The sequence below is a fragment of the Polypterus senegalus genome, chromosome 14 (assembly GCF_016835505.1).
Source record: "Polypterus senegalus isolate Bchr_013 chromosome 14, ASM1683550v1, whole genome shotgun sequence".
NCBI lineage: Eukaryota > Metazoa > Chordata > Cladistia > Polypteriformes > Polypteridae > Polypterus > Polypterus senegalus.
The window spans coordinates 58,036,984-58,054,295 of NC_053167.1; the positions used below are offsets into that span (position 1 = coordinate 58,036,984).

General features: G+C 38.1%; 1 protein-coding gene across 3 annotated transcripts in view; it reads right to left on the minus strand.

The window, feature by feature from the left end:
* rbbp8l (retinoblastoma binding protein 8-like) overlaps positions 1 to 17,312 on the minus strand; it is an 83,902-nt gene that overhangs the window by 15,721 nt on the left and 50,869 nt on the right. For all 3 annotated transcript variants that reach the window (XM_039735272.1, XM_039735270.1, XM_039735271.1), the window contains exons 12-13: positions 15,249 to 15,307; positions 14,400 to 14,517 (exon numbers count right to left, since the gene is read on the minus strand). In XM_039735272.1, the coding sequence (XP_039591206.1) occupies positions 14,400 to 14,517; positions 15,249 to 15,307 (177 nt within the window). The remainder of the gene's footprint in view (positions 1 to 14,399; positions 14,518 to 15,248; positions 15,308 to 17,312) is intronic.

Genomic DNA, 17,312 nt, shown 5'->3' on the forward strand with positions numbered 1-17,312 from the left:
TAAGTGGGTTTGAATAAAATGATTTGTAAATCCACTATTTTTGGAGTGTTCTGCCTGATCTACTTTTTGAGAAGGAGGTTCCCAAGCGAAGAGAATCAAGCTGATTACCAGCAATTGAAGCGAAATCACCAGATTGAAAACTGCCAGGGATTTGTCTCTCTGCACAGTGTGATGGAGTTTGAGAGAGGGCAGGATTGCATTTCAAAGCATTTTGAATGAAACAAGCAGAGAGCAAAAGATGAGGGAGGATATATTTCAAAAGCACACACAAACTGTTCATTAAACAATATTACAATATTAAACAAAACCTATTAGAATGTTATAAGAGATGCAATAGTTCAGTACTTCTAGGGTCATGTTTCCCATTCATTAATTCATAGCATCATTCCTCAAATATTACTGGCTATGTATACATCACTACTATCTAATTGACACTGTCCCTGCATACATAAGATGGACAATAACAGAATAAAATGTTGTATTGCCCTTTCCCCATTGAAAATCAGATCAGCAAGACTCAACCAATAATTAAGTGAAGACACGATGACCTCTGTGGCATATGGCTTTGCATTTTTATAGTACAAAAAGAAATAATGGTAACTGAATGCTCCCATTAATTTGTAGCCAGTGCAAATTTCTTTCTGCTCTTATCTGCTGCACCTGCTGTTATATTTCAGTCAGTGGACTAGAAGCAGCAGTGTCCTCTGTCCGGGGTCATCCTCATGTACTATTTTTGTTCCCCTTTGGCTCACATTGTCTTTTTTCTTTCTTTTTTAATGAGTATAATTTGCATATAATTGAGCATGATTTGCATATAGTTGAACCAAACAGACACTGTCCATTTCTTGCACAGCAATTAATTTGTCTGCAAAATATTATGTGGAATATTTTTGGCAACAAAGAATATTTCAAACAGAACAGAGACCAAAGAAAGTGGGATTAAATATTCTACAGCTAAATAGCACTCTTGAAAAAAAAATAAGAAAAGTATATCAACATTGATTTTTCACCCTTTGTGGTGTATTCACTGAGATTATCAACTTCATCAATCCCAAGAAGAGTCTGCAGAGCCCACAAGCAGGCTATGTTGTATCTGGTAATGATTTCATTAAGTGCACTAATGCACTAGCCAAGTACATAATGCTGCCTTTCATCTCAATAAATGACAGTTCAGCCACCCTGAAGGTGAACTGTAAGTACTTCAATTAATCCACCAAGAGGATGATATTGTTATCAAATCAGCAAATAATGGAGGGGAAGTGAAGATTTGGCACAAGATCTTTTGTAGAGTAGAGACCACCAAACAGCTTCACAACATCACCACATATCCACAGTACTCTGTGGAAGGCAATCCAAGAAATTTATTTTAAGAGGTAGTTATCTGAGCACTACTTATTTGCCCAGAAAACATCTTACACCATTAGAATAAACATAAATAAACAAAAAGTAACAGGAAGGTCTAACATTTTGTGTGGCCTCTCTTAGATTGCAAAATTGAAGCAATTTGATTTTGCATACTGCTACTGTGTGTACTTTTTTCAAGCACTCCTGTGACACATTCTTCATGCAGGATTTGCCAGAATTCTCCTTCGTATTTCGTAGGCTGCTTTTTTTTCAGTCCAAGTGATCACACACCGTTTCATTTAAGACCTCTGAGGTGAACCTCAGGCTTCTAATTCTTCAGTGCTCCAACTGCCAAGATCTGCTCCAAGTAGGCCTGAATAGTGCTTGCTGTGTGTTTGGTTTCATTATCATGCTGAACTGTAAAGTTCTTGCCAATTAACCAAAAGCTACAGTGTGATGAATCAAAATCTACTTACATTTCTCAGCAGACCCACTATGACTACAGACCATGACAAAACACCTACTGTGCATCACAGAGGGCAGCAAAGAGCCGTCAATGCACCTTTCAGAGTCTTCCTCTGACATATTGATGTTTTTGTCAACAAACATTGTACATTTGGACTCATTGCTCCATAAAGACTTTCTTCCATTGGTCAACACTCTACGCTTTATGATCTTTTGTGTGCTGCAATCTGCTCAGTTTGGCACCTTTCTGCAAGAATGGCTTCTTAAGTGCATTTCTTTCATGAAATTTTCACACAGATGAAGTTTGATGTGAGATGGTTCCATTAGATGTTGGTGGAAGTAAACTTTAAGTACTGCTCCTTAGAGGCAGACAGCTTTATGAGTCTTCCACTGCTGTTTCTGACTTCAGCTTGGTCAGTTTCTTCAATTTTTTATGACAGCTTGAAAACCACATTTAAAATGTATTTGGGTGTGCTATTAGTCACTGAATATAGCTTTGTAGATACAGAACTATGTTGTTATATCTACCAAAGTGTGTTAGTTTAACCATTTGAGAACATCTCTTTGAGGCACATTTATGGTGTTTGTGGTGACCATCCAAAAAAACATTTATTTGTTACATCGTATTACTAGCACTCCTGATTCAACAAATTACTGCCTTGTTCTTTTAATCTGATGTGCTGTTGCTGAAATTTCACAAATACATGAAACATCTGTGCTACCTTGAGGAAGTGTGTAGTGTCAGTGATGTAGATTAGCAGGCCACAAATACAAAACTGACAATTAGAACAATTAGAACAATTAGAACAATCTAGACGAGAACAGGCCATTCAGCCCAACAAAGCTCTCCTATTCACTTGCTTCCTCCAAGAAAACATCAAGTCGAGTTTTGAAAGTCCCTAACGCCTTACTGTCTAACAGACCAAGATACGAGAGAGAAAGAAGCAAAAGTAAAAAAACAGTAGGTTTTCTAAGCCAGAAAAGCCAAAAATACCAAAATACCAAACTCACAATGCCAACCAAAATCATTACCAAGAAAATATGCAAATATCTTAACTCCACAATCAGATGTAAATAGCTAAACTAAGGCCACTGCAGTTTTTATTTATCCAGAAACTTGGACACTGCTGTGCTGCCACATATGAAATAATAGCATCTCAATAACATCGCATGTTCAATGGATGGTAGTCATGTGACTGCAATGGTCATTGATGTGGCAATATGAAAACATTCAAAACAGCAGTGCATATGACTGAAAACAATGCATAAAATGGTGCAAAACTAAAGACATAATGCCAAAATAATTAGTTTTAAAAATAATTTTCTTTGGTGGTGACACAGGGAAAAGGGAAATTTTGGAACTATTTGTTGGTGACCCTGGGGTGTCAGTAGTTGTTTGGGACCAATGCAACCTTGTGTAGAACCCTTTGACATTAGTTATAATGGAGTGGAATGGTGCAAAACAAGCATTCACTGTGAAAGCTTTTCATAAGTATGGTGATAGTGTGACTGCTGCACAAAGGGAATTTCAGTCTCATTATCAGTTAGGACATCATAATCATGTCCTGTCTGCTCATGCGATTACAACATTGGTGCATAATTTTGAAGAAGCGAGTTCAACCTTAAAAAAGAAGTCCCCGGGTGGAGCCACTTTGCATACTGTCAAACAATCGATGGCAGCTATTCAACGATTGTTTGGAAGGCACGTCATTTCACGCAATGGTGACATTCCATGGCCTCCAAGATCCCCAGATCTCACTTTTCGTGATTTTTTTTTCTGTGGGGACATCTTAAAAGCCAAGTGTACAGCACACGTCCTGCAACCATTACTGAACGAAAAAGGAGGATTGAAGAGGAAATCGCTGGCATTCCTCTTGACATGTTACATTGAGCAATGCAGAATTTTCACAACAGGTTGTCAGAATGTGTACAGAGAAATGGACAACACCTTCATGATGTTTTCTTCAAAACATAAAATGAATATTGAATGAATATTGATTTCCATCATTAACTGCATATCCTGTACAATACATTTCATCATTAAATGTATTTTGTAATGTGTTTATTTGTGCATTGAACTTTAATTGAAAATTTCCCTAACATGACATTTGTAATTAAGGTTTTTTTCATTAGTTGACTGTACTCTTCTTAGGTTACTGAGAGAAGCCTCAAGCACACATGATGATATTGTTATTCCATAGAGGTAAAAGTAGCTAAAGGAACAGTGTACTACCTACAAAAAACCAGGAAACAAGAGCAAAAATGAAAGAACTAGGCAAAAATCCATCCTATCTTTCATCCATCCATCCATCCATCCTCTTCTGCTTATCCGAGATCAGGTTGCGGGGGCAGCAGCTTAAGCAGAGATACCCAGACTTCCCTCTCCCCGGCCACTTCTTCTAGCTCTTCCGGGGGAATCAGGAGGCGTTCCCAGGCCAGCCAGGAGACATAGTCCCTCCAGCGTGTCCTGGGTCTTCCCCGGGGCCTCCTCCTGGTTGGACATGCCCGGAACACCTCACCAGGGAGGCGTCCAGGAGGCATCCTGATCAGATGCCCGAGCCACCTCATCTGACTTCTCTCAATGCGGAGGAGCAGCGGCTCTACTCTGAGCCCCTCCCGGATGACTGAGCTTCTCACCCTATCTTTAAGGGAAAGCCCAGACACCTTGCAGAGGAAACTCATTTCAGCTGCTTGTATTCGCGATCCTATCTTTCATCCATTCCAAAATTCGTTGTCAATACTCAAATCCCAAGGTTAGTAAAGTAAAGTCGAAGAAACATGCTCGCTAGCTCTCAGCTTTCTCTGTAATCTCAGATGACCAGGTAGTGCACTGTGCCAGCCTTTATATTATTGCACTAGTGAGTCAAAGGTCACAACTTCCAAGACCACACCTCCTAACAAAAGGCCACTGTATCACGGTAACAAAGCCTCACACCCACACACAAAAAAATGACCTTAAAACTAACTTGAAACAAAAACAAATGTTTGATAAGAATCAAAACCCTAGAAATGACATTTAACTTTTATATATAACTTCAAGGAGACTCAGACACTTAAATTTAAACATTGATCATTAAAACCAAGAAATCAAATCTTTATTTTAAGACAAGCAGTGGTCAATGGTAGAATTAAAACTATAGTGTAAAAAAAAGTCTAATACACAAAACAAAGAACTTAGTCAAAAATTCATTAAACCGTAGAGAACAAAAGAAAAAGCACTTGTAAAAGGTTTTAGATTTTATTAACAAACTTGACTCAAAGTTGAGTTCCAAACAGCTGGGGCTTAAGGAATGTGTTACCTGGTGCATCTTCCAGGACATGCGCCTACCAATGGACTAAAAAATAACAAGTTCCATAAAAAAAAATTATAAAGCATAAGTATCATACTAAGAAAAGCACAAAACATTTTATGTTTGCATAAATAATAATAATAACTCACTCTCACCTTGGAGTACTGTATCCTCCAAACATCCTTCTGCTGATACCAGCATAGATGAGACATCCCCACCCACAATTACAGCAGCACAGGTGAGCAGAGAGCTGAGGAGACTTTGTGCTAGTAAAGCAGCGCATCCAGATGGAGTATCGCCACGACTGCTGAAGGCCTGTGCGTTGGAACTGGGGAGTCCTCTACAGCGCATCTTCATCCTGAGCCTGGAACAGGGGAAAGTCCCGAGGCTTTGGAAAACATCTTGTATCACCCCGGTCCCAAAGGTATCACATCCTAGTGAGCTGAATAACTTCCAGCCTGCTGCTCTGACGTCACATGTGATGAAGACTATGGAGCGGCTGCTGCTTCACCACCTGAGGCCACAGGTCCGCCATGACCTTGACCCTCTGCAGTTCGCATACCAGGAGAAGGTGGGAGCGGAGGATGTCATCATCTATATGCTACACCAATGTTTTTCGACTTCTCTAGCGCCTTCAACACCATCCAACCTCTGCTCCTTAGGGACAAGCTGACTAAGATAGGAGTAGACTCACACCTGGTGGCATGGATCGTGGACTATCTTACAGAGAGACCTCAGTATGTGCGTCTTGGGAACTGCAGGTCTGATACTGTGGTCAGCAACACAGGAGGACTTTGCTTTCTCCGATCCTGTTCAGCCTATATACATCAGACTTCCAATACAACTCAGAGTCCTGCCACGTGCAAAAGTTTGCTGAAGACACTGCTATCGTGGGCTTCATCAGGAGTGGGCAGGAGGAGGAGTACAGGAAGCTAATCAAAGACTTTGTTAAATGGTGTGACTCAAACCATTTACACCTGAATACCAGCAAGACCAAGGAACTGGTGGTGGATTTTAGGAGGCCCAGGCCCCTCATGGACCCCGTGATCATCAGAGGTGACTGTGTGCAGAGGGTACAGACCTATAAATACCTGGGAGTGCAGCTGGATGACAAATTGGACAGGTCTGCCAATACTGATGCTCTGTGTAAGAAAGGTCAGAGCCGACTATACTTCCTTAGAAGGTTGGCATCCTTCAACATCTGCAATAAGATGCTGCAGATATTCTACCAGATGGTTGTGGTGAGTGCCCTCTTCTATGCGGTGGTGTGCTGGTGAGGCAGCATAAAGAAGAAGGATGTCTCACGCCTGGACAAACTTGTTAGGAAGGCAGGCTCTATTGTAGGAATAAAGTTGGACAGTTTAACATCTGTAGTAGAGTGACGGGCATTAAGCAAACTCCTGTCAATCATGAAGAATCCACTGCATCCACTGAACAGTGTCATTTCCAGGCAGAGGAGTAGCTTCAGTGACAGACTTTTGTCACTGTCTTGCTCCACTGACAGACTGAGGAGATTGTTCCTCCCCCACACTATGCGAACTGTCAATTCCACCCCGGGGAGTAAATGCTAATATTATTCAAAGTTATTGTCTGTTTTTACATGCATTTTTATCACTCTTTAATTTAATATTGTTTTTTGTATCAGTATACTGATGCTGAATTATGTGAATTTCCCCTTGGGATTAATAAAGTATCTATCTATCTATCTATCTATCTATCTATCTATCTATCTATCTATCTATCTATCTATCTATCTATCTATCTATCTATCTAAATAGACAATGAAATGAGAGGGACTGCTTAGCAAAACCAAAATTATAGTCAGGAACAAGCACCAGGTTAAAAAAAATAATATTTACATAAAACCAGTCATCAATGAAGAAAAAAGCAAAGTTCTTAACCCACTTGTTGTCCTTTCCTTTATTAAGCTATATGTTCATTGTTTGTTTTTGTTTCAGTGATTCTAAGGCTTAAACCCATGTCGCATTATGTGACTTTACCAGCAATGCTGAGTCACAACCTTCATTTATATATTCATAGCGAGCTGGAGGCAGTTGGCAGTGCACTCCCGTAAAGCCAGTTGTGTAATGTGACATGCCCAGTGAATCACTCCAACTACATGTTGACTCACCCTGACACAATCAAAGGGGCTTCAACTCATCTTTAGTTGTTGAGCAAACTCTGTCTTCAGGAGAGCTGACAACCAATGAATGTTTATCTGGAAGTACAGCACGCATAATGCAGTGACAAGGAATATGGAACATGGGTGTTTTGGACCTCATAAACAGAAAGGTAGCTTGCCTGTATGATGTCTCGTGTTTTGCATACCAGAACAAAAAAATAAATAAATGAAAAAAATAAAAAATTAAAAATGCCTTATATTGCAGCTGAACTTCCTTTGTACAGCACAGTTCCATCGGGTAGTAAGCTTTTGGTTGTCACAAAAGGGGGTGAGCTTGACTGTGCTAGAAGGTCAGCACTCATTCACTAAATGTGACATGCCCAGTGATTTTCATTCGTGTAAATTGACATGGTCAGGCAAAGAGATCATCAAATCTGACATACCCAACCACTAGAAGTTGCTTAATGTGACATCGGCTTTAGGCATCAGTCTCTGTGCTTCATCATCTTTTACAGGGGCAGTGAGATGAAGTCACAGGTTGCAAATCATATGACAACAAGATAATAATAATACGGCACTGCCCATAAACACAATAGAAAATATGGCAGTGACAGTCTAGTTACATAAAATAGAGGCACTGCATATGACAAAGAACAAAAAAAAAAACTAAAAATGTTAGAAAGAGCTATTCATAAAAAGACACAAAGCTAGAATGAATCCAAAAAAGTACAATGAAATACACCCAAAGTCAAAACTTCATTGTAATTTTCCTCTCCTGCATCACTCAAAAATGTCCCTTTTACATGTAATTAAACTAGGTGGCCCTGTCCCCTGCTTGCTTTGCTTGCCAACCCCCATGCCGGCCCTACCTGCTATTCATTTCCCAGATCTGCCACTTGTGACAAACTGTGGTGTGCTTTTGGATAAACACGAATATCAACTCTGTCTTTGATATCTCCATCTTTCGAAACTATTATCTCTGACAATTTGTCACATGTTGGTTTATTATATATGCGCATGTGATCTTTCGGATTCATATAGAAATCCAAGAAAAGTTCTTTGTCCATGTTTTTCAGATAAATTTCATGTAATATGCGATATTTTTGGAGTATGGATTTGTATCCATTATTGGCTGTAGAATTACTAATACGTCTGATTGTTTAACTCTTTCGATACTATGTTGCATTGCTTCTCTGTGATCATAAATATGAACCTGACTGAATTGTGGTTTCTTTGAAATTAAACTTGCAGAAACTTTAATTGATGTGGAACCACAAATTCTCATAGCGTATGGTCCTGAATCGTGTTAATCTATGTTTGAACATTGAATGATGTGAATGTGAATAGATCATTGTAGATGCGGATATTTTGCCTGTAGTGTTTGTGGATTTCACTTTCACCAAATAACAAATCCTTTATTTCTCGTGGATACACCTCTTCATTGTGACGAAACACCACGTTTCCCTGATGGCAACACAAATTTGACGATCTACAAGTCTCTGTCTTAAACTTTAAAGCCAAACAATATCTACATACATGTCCATATATTTGATCTATTTTCGCTGTTCCATTATTTAACCGAGTAATAATTTCCGTTTGTTAGCGCTAATGCGATCTTTAATATCAGTTTTTGGAGACCTTCGATTTTTAGTACTTTCATAATCTCTAACCTGTTCTGTATGTGCATCACGGCAACGTTTTTGGACTTCTTTATGATGTTCTACTTTGTCTTCCACTTTTTGTCTTTTATTTCCGCCTCTGCTTGGACCTGTTAGGTTTTCAATTCCACTTGGTCCGGGCTGATTATAACTTTACTTATTTTCCAAATTGCACTTAGATTATTATTGTTCTTTTTTGAATTCGTATCTCTTCAACACTTTTTGGCCTCTTTTCGACATGCTGCCTTTTCTTCTTTGCTTAGTCGTTGACATTTCATCTAGAACATAGACAATTATTGTCCAGAAAAGGAAACTAATAGATTGTATGTCTTATATTAAAATGAGGAAACTGTAAAAATTTATAAGAGCTGAGAGCACAGGAACTGTGTCGGACAATAGAATTCATATGAATGAGAGGTGAATGGAACGTGCGCATGAAAAAAATCTCTTGGCACAAAGTCTTGTTTCGCGGGACTTGAAATTATCTCTCTGAAAAAGTCTTGTCTCTTCCCAGGATTTTTTTATATAATAGAGAGATTTCGCTTTATTGACCAATCCATACACACACACAGACACAAACGTCCTTAAATCTAATTAAACTGGATCATCATCATCATCAGCACAGATTCCTTCACAGTCCTCAACCCCTGGCCACAATGGGCACATTTCTTTGCCACAGTTGCCATACCATCACATGTAACTGTCTCCAGCAATCTGCTCCTGGGCTCTGCAGACCCTTGCCTTTCCTGTTACATACTGCATGCCTGTGTGTCCCTCTGCCCATGTTGTTGTTTGCTAGTCAACACTGAGTATGCAACTTTTACAATTGCTGTGTAATGACATTTTTTTAAATTTTAAAGTTCACCCATAAACTGTACGTCACAGCAGACATGACCTTTTGCTTTTCATTACTGAAGACTCTTTATTGTATATAAAGGAGCTGTTTCTGTACTTTCAGTTGTCGTAAATTCATTCAGCTCACTTCTGTTTAAGCTTATCTACATAAATGTATTAATGCTAAACAATAAAATAAATGTGTATAAGTGTCCAGCCATGTTTGTGCTATGTAAACTGTTTAATATTCTTTCAGGTTGGGGAAACTGGATCCAGTCCTAACAGCATTGTGCTGAAGACAGGATCCAGCCCAGTACTGAGCACCAGTCAGTTCCAGGCACACTAATGCATATGCACACAATCCTCCATAAGTGGACAACTTAGCCTTAAATGGATATCTTTATGATATAGGAAAAAAAACAGAACTTGGAAGAAAACACATGGTGTTACTATTTGAACCAAGGACGAAACATTACTAACCACCGGGGTGCCACATCACAATTCCAAATAGCACATTTTTAAATTAGTATGAATCAATAGTTCACATGAGCAGCAGTGCCCCATATGCATTCTAAATACTGTACTTCAATTTCTAGCATCAGGGTCCAAAAAGTAATTATGTGCAGAGGTTTTGTGAGAGAAGACAATATGTTAAATTGGTGTTCCTACTGCATATCTTATCTATGTGAATTGATTCAGAACATGTTAGCAACAAAATATGTAAATATTCTATAAATATATACAGCTAGACTCCACAAAGTGTGTTGCTGTCTTTCTAGTATTAAATCATTCTTGAATTGTTTACCTCTTTTCAGACCAGTTAAAAGTAAACTTCATTAATGAAAGGAAGGCAGAGAAATCCATTTGGATGTGTATTGTTTGTATTTGTGATCTTATTCTGTGACAAATTCAAATAGAATTAACTGATGGTGGTTTCATTGTCCTTGAAACATTCCCAGTGTCCTTCATCTTTCTTCTATAGGGGAAACAGGCACTATCTTGGCAAGAAAATACATGGTCAAAGTACTTCAACAGTTGAGATTATCAAGGTCAGTTTCCAGTGTTTTGTAACCTGTAGGAAATCAGTGTTCAGCAATTCAAACTGCACAAACAGCAGAGCACAAAGATACACTTTGAAATCAAACAAGGCTTGCATGAAACTACTCTCCATATCTCAGACCCTGTGGGTAAGAATGAAACATATTTTGTCAGCAAGGAGTAGCTGTGATAACCCATGTAAGCATAATAAAAGCTGTTATATTTGATCAAATAGGTGTTAGAAAATGCATTTTCTGGCCCTAAGCCCTTCCTTGCTAGCCATTTTTCTTTCCAACACCCCTTTGCGTTTCTTTTTCCAATCAACTGACTAACGTTATCAATTGTTATCAAGACGCAGCTGTGTCACCCTGAGCAAACATGTGGGTTGTATTTGTAACGCTAAGTAAGAGCAAATACCCCCTTCTGTTTGACAGGGGCAGGGAAATGATTTCTATTAAAGCCAGCAATCTTTTCCTCATGTGTTGAATTCCCATTCGTCAAGTGAACGTGACAATTGCATGTAGGCTTACACATAAGCTTTCTGAATAAGGACAATATATGTTTGCTTTTATTCAAGGTGAGTTGGCTTATTTTGAACGTGCTTAAGTGAGTTGTTAAGCACTTCTTTTACCTGCATATGGGAAGAAAGAGTTGGCATTAATTCGACCAACTTATAAATGGAGAACTGAAGGTTATCAGAGTCAACAAATTATTTCATAATAATGGCTCATTCAACACTGTAGTATCAGGCAGATAGGTTTTATCATTACCTGTCAGTCAGAAGCGAATCACAACTTTAGAAGATTTTCTAGGACCCCTTTGTTTTTTGCATTGAGTTACGTTTAGAAATTTTCATCAATTAGAAAACATTTCAATGAGCAGACTACATGGTTTTGGTCTTGTTTTACATGATAAAAGATATTCCAAAAATGAAGAAGTAGTTTCATTTCAACAATTATGAAAGGTTTACTGTTTGACATTGGGTGAATAGTGTTACTTTAGGACAAATCCAGAAATACAGCAAATGTATATTATAATTCAGTAAAGTATATAATATTTCAATTACAAATGCATTGTCTAGCTTATAGAACAAAGTGTCTTGCACTTCTGCAGAACACCCCTTGCTTATATTATTTTTTGCATTCTTTCAAACAAACGACTCCATTCATACTACGGCTTCTCTATGTTTCTATAGCAACTAATCTTTGAATTAGAAACTCTACTCTTCTCATGTAAACAGAGTGTTGGAATTTAATAACCGTTACTGAAAGGCATATTTTGTTGTTTTGTTTTTCTCTTCTTCCACATGTATACTGCATTTGCCATCATATCCATTCTTTAACCTATGCTTCCATCCATCCATCCATCATATCAAACCCACTCAATCCAATTAAGAGCCAAAATCTAAGATAACTCTGAATTTCTCAATGTGTCTATCACAGACGTTCTGAAGTGGGCATAAAAAATCTCAGATATACTCCAGAAGAGTTCCTTAGACTATCTGTATCTGTGCTCATCGACCTTCATACATGTAGCAGAGACAATGCTCACTGACTGCATAATATCCAAGTATCGCACCTGCCCAGCTTAGGACTGCAAAGCACTGCAGAGGATATTTAAGTCAGCACAGAATATTACTGGCACACACTGCCTTAGAAGGCCAACCCCATAATATTAAAAACTATCCAGCACAGTCAATTTCATTCCTCTTGTAATTGGTGGTGGATCATTAGCACAATGGGTTCAAGGAGCAGGTTTTATCCAGAGGTCATAAGATTACTCAACAGCCACTCATACTGACAAATACATTTACTTTCATATAAATTGTACATATTGTGCATATATGTTGAATGTAAGGTATGATGTTCCATTCATTGTCATTTGTTGTCTTTTTAATATTGTACTAGTGTCACTAGTCAGTGGAAGACAGGCAAGTAATAATTGTATCGTGTACACATAACATTAAATATTCTCATTAATATCTGTCTTTGATTTACATTATGTTAAAAAGTTTCCAATTATAACAATTATAATGAAAGGTTTAATTAAAAAGGAAGATTTCTAAGACATTACTCATTTATTACAGTACACATTTTATTTCTGTGAGATTTGCACTACTTATAATCAGTTCTTTTATAAAATACTAGGCCTGCTCACTTCGCTCGCCAACCCCCATGTTTGGTTTTACGGATACAAACTTTTAAGATTTTTTCTTTCTTTGAATTGTTGCTGTTTCATTAGTTTCACTTTTATTTCAGAACTTCGAGTAAAAACAATGTTTGGAATCTTTCGAGTCCCAGTATGCTGAATCTTTTAAATGAGCTCCGTGAGACGTGTTTAATAATTTTGTACCATAATTCAGGATAGATTTCTCTGTTTGGAATTTCATCACAGACAAAACGATCCACATCATCAGCAGTTAATAATTTTATTTGCAAAGTAACTAATAAATGCATGTGAGGTAAACCCCATTTTTGAAATTCTCTGACTTAAACTTCAAAGCCTTACAATATTTACATACTTCTGACATATCACCTATGCCCATATATTCAATCTCTATTCACCTTTTCGTCATTTCTCTGAGCATAAATTTCTCTTTGTTTGCGCTAATGCAATCTTTGCATTCTTTTTTTTGACCCTGTCATTTTTTTCTGTTTTCATATTCTGTATCTTGCTCTGCATGTGTTTCGGGCCTACGTTTTTTTGACTCTTTTGAATTCCACTGTTTTCATTATCTTTAACCTGCTCTGCATGTGTTTGGCCCCCTCGTTTTTTAACCTCTTTATGACGTTTTACTTTGTTTTCTACTCTTTGTCTTCTATTTCTGACCATACTTTGACCTGCTTTTTTTTCAATGACACCTGGTCCGTGGTGATTATTTTCCCTTTTTTTCGAGTAATAATTTCCGTTTGTTTGTGCTACTGCGATCTTTACTTTCTTTTTTTTGATACTTTTTAATTTTCCTGCTTTCATATTCTTTAACTTTCTCTGCATTTGTATCGTGTCAACGTTTTTTTTTAGCCTTTCGAATTCCACTGCTTTCATAATCTCTAACCTGCTCTGCATGTATCTAGTGCCAATGTTTTTGAACATCTTTATGAAGTTCTACTTTGTCTTTTACCCTTTGTATTTTAATTCTGAGCCCAATTGGACCTGCTTTTTTTCAATTCCACTTGTTCTGGGCTGATTACCTTATTTTCTGAATTTGCACCTAGATTATTCTTTTTCATTTTTGCTCATTTTTCTCTCGAACACTTTTGAGTCTCTTTTCTCCGCGCTGCTTTCTTCTTCACTTAGTCATCTACATTTCATCTATAATGCATTATCATTAAACGCTTTATATGCGCTGAGAACCCTGGATCTGTGTGTGCTCAAAGCCTTTACACGACTGAGTGTTTTGCTGCTCGTGGTCTTATTTGATATTGGCTGTAAGTAGGGCGTGTCTTGCAAGAATCTCATGTTCTACGTCCCGCAAGATGGTCCTGGGCCAATGTCTTAGCACAAAGTCTCATGTTTGAGGTCCCCGTGAGAAGCTCTGTGGCCAATCTCTTTTGTCTCATGGGTCTTTTAAGTGTGATCACGCCTCGCCTCGCCTCCCTAGTCTTTCTCTCACAGGATTTTATTTTATAAAATAGAGATCTGTATTACCCATTTTCCGTAGCCTGATCCTCTGCCTTCCTTTATTTCTTGAATCTCGCCCGTCTGAAGAAAGTGGATCCTCAGGTGATGTTTCATGATTACTTTCGGAATCATATGGTGCTGCCATCTGAGAGATTAAGAGTACACATCACGTAACAAAGGTCATTTATCTTTTTGATAAACAATTTTAATACAATATATAATGTAGCTAAACTGTGTGAAGGCTGCCACCCGGGACCCCTGCCTGACAGGGACACCCATAGCTTGGGAGTACAGTGAGAGTGCACAGATCGCAATCTCCAAGAGTGGGGTGGCAGTGTTATGAGTGCTGTCGGCTGGCACATGGCTGGAGACGCTGCCCAAACACAAGAAGGCCAAATGCCGGAAGGCAATTTCAGTGCAGCGTCTCCCCATCACACTTTTGCTTTTATGTTTCAGGTGGAAGATGTTGACCGGCAGATGTCAACAGTGTCCTTGCAGAAGGACAGCCCTTGTGTGCCACCTGGGACCCCTGGAAGGACAGAGGGAGACAGTCTGCACAGGGCTTTGACTTCCCCTAGGATGCTAGATGGTAGCTCCCCTGGGTTACAGCATTGCCACAGATTCCCATCTGGCACCCAGGAAAATGGAGTTTGTTGACTCAGCCCTGTAGGGTTCCATGGATGCCATCAGGGGGTGCTGTGGGAACTGGTGAGCCCTAACAACATTTTCAGGTGTCATGAAACAGCTTTTTGATATACTTTATAAGTGCATAGTGGAAGAAAACAGAAAAAAGGTCAAACATATTGCACTCATTTACCAAATGTGTTTTTACATAAGAAAAAAAAACAAAACAATAGTAGAGACTAAGCCACAAACCTCACTATCTGATGAATCAACAGCTTCTGATTCGCCTCTCAGTGCTTCCAGTACCACAACTGAAAATGACAGATATATGATTAAACTTAGAAAGTGACATAAGGTGGCATGCAAAACTGTAATGTTAAATGGTTGCTTTTCTGTCTTATTGTCTTTGGTATTAGTTTTTGACCACCAGAATATTACTATAAAACCACACTGTGCATATTGGTTAACCGTTGATGAGTGAGTGATAAATATACTACATGAAATATTTACATACTGGCTTGTCATTCTCCAGTTTCATTAATTACCGCACACAATTACTTTTGAAGTGTATAAAATAAAACAAATTCCAAGTTATGGATAAAGAATGCCATAGATCTGTTTATATCTTCTAAGTACAGAATAACTTGTGAGAAACTATTTTTAGTGATTGATACCACCTTACTAAGTGACTCAAATGAAATTGGAACAATACTATACATCCACATTTAAAAGAATGATTTGACTGTTGGTCTGTTTGCTCCTGGAAGATGATAAGTCAGACCAGGTTTAGTTGATAAAAGGGCATATCTATACTCATACAATATAAAAATCTTTTAATTAGGTGTAGCATCTAGTGCAAAATGTCCCAGACATACTAATGTTATTTTAAGATATTTCTCAGAATTCACTCATCCAGTATCATATTTTTTATTATGAACTATATATAGCTGAAATACCCGGTGTTGCCCGGAAGGAAAATAAAGTGTTTTTTTTTTTTAATTGTTTGAGAAAAATATAATTACTAAAAAAAATAAACTTTAAAAATAAAAGCAAAAATGAATTAACAAACAATGAAGACTCACTAATGTGCTTGTCTTGCAGTCTTGTATGTATGTTATCATCCACTTGACACTCGGAACCGGCCAACTCTATTTAATTTCAAAAGCAACAGGGACGCGGTGGTGCTCAAACCTAAAGAATGCTGGCAGTCACCTCCAGTTCGCCCTTTGGTGGTCGTTCCGAATGTCAGCTGGATGATAGCATGCATACAAGACCGATCACCCCCCCCCCACCCTACCCAGAAGGGGATGGGTTAGGGTTGATTTCACCCTACAGTATTTTTAGTCGACCAATGAGAAACACGTGTACCAAGTTTCATGAAAACCGCTCCAGCCGTTAGCAAGTGATGCTGGAACATACATACATACACACACACATACATTGACTTTAATATATATATATGAAGACACCACTTTCATGTTTGATCTGCTAAAGAACAACCCATTGCATTAAATAAGAAACTGAATGTGTGAGAAAATGCCAATATGTTTACTGTCGTTAGTAAAAAAACTCATTCTACTGCATTTACCATAAAGCTATACTTGAAAGAATGATCCAGGTAAAGGTTAATAATTGTATTTGTGTTTCTTATTTATTATGTGTATTCAGTGTACAGTGTCTAGCTTTTGAGGTGCTTTTGGTCTACTTCTCTGTGTCAGGCAGCTCCTATTTAAGTGATTTCTTGATTGAAACAGGTGTGGCAGTAATCAGGCCTGGGGGTGGCTACAGAAATTGAACTCAGGTGTGATACACCAGTTAGGTTATTTTTTAACAAGGGGGCAATTACTTTTTCACACAGGGCCATGTAGGTTTGGATTTTTTCTCCTAAATAATAAAAACCATCATTTAAAAACTGCATTTTGTGTTTACTTGTGTTATATTTGACTAATGGTTAAATGTGTTTGATGATCAGAAACATTTGTGTGACAAACATGCAAAAGAATAAGAAATCAGGAAGGGGGCAAATAGTTTTTCACACCACTGTATATCTTGGCAAATTCTAAAATTGGTATAATATTCCCTTTGTGGAATCCTGACCTTTGTGAGATTAAGCCTAAATTTATGTCTGGATATCCTTAGAGTTATAATATTGGTGGCCTCACATTCCTGATGAGGCTCACTTTAGCAAATTGATCTAAACAAAAGGGCCAACTTTCATTAACGTTAAAACAAAAATGAATAGAATTTATCTTAGATGTAACTTCAGAGCCAGGCACTGGTTCATTCAGCGAGAAATTGCATGAAGAAGCTCAATGC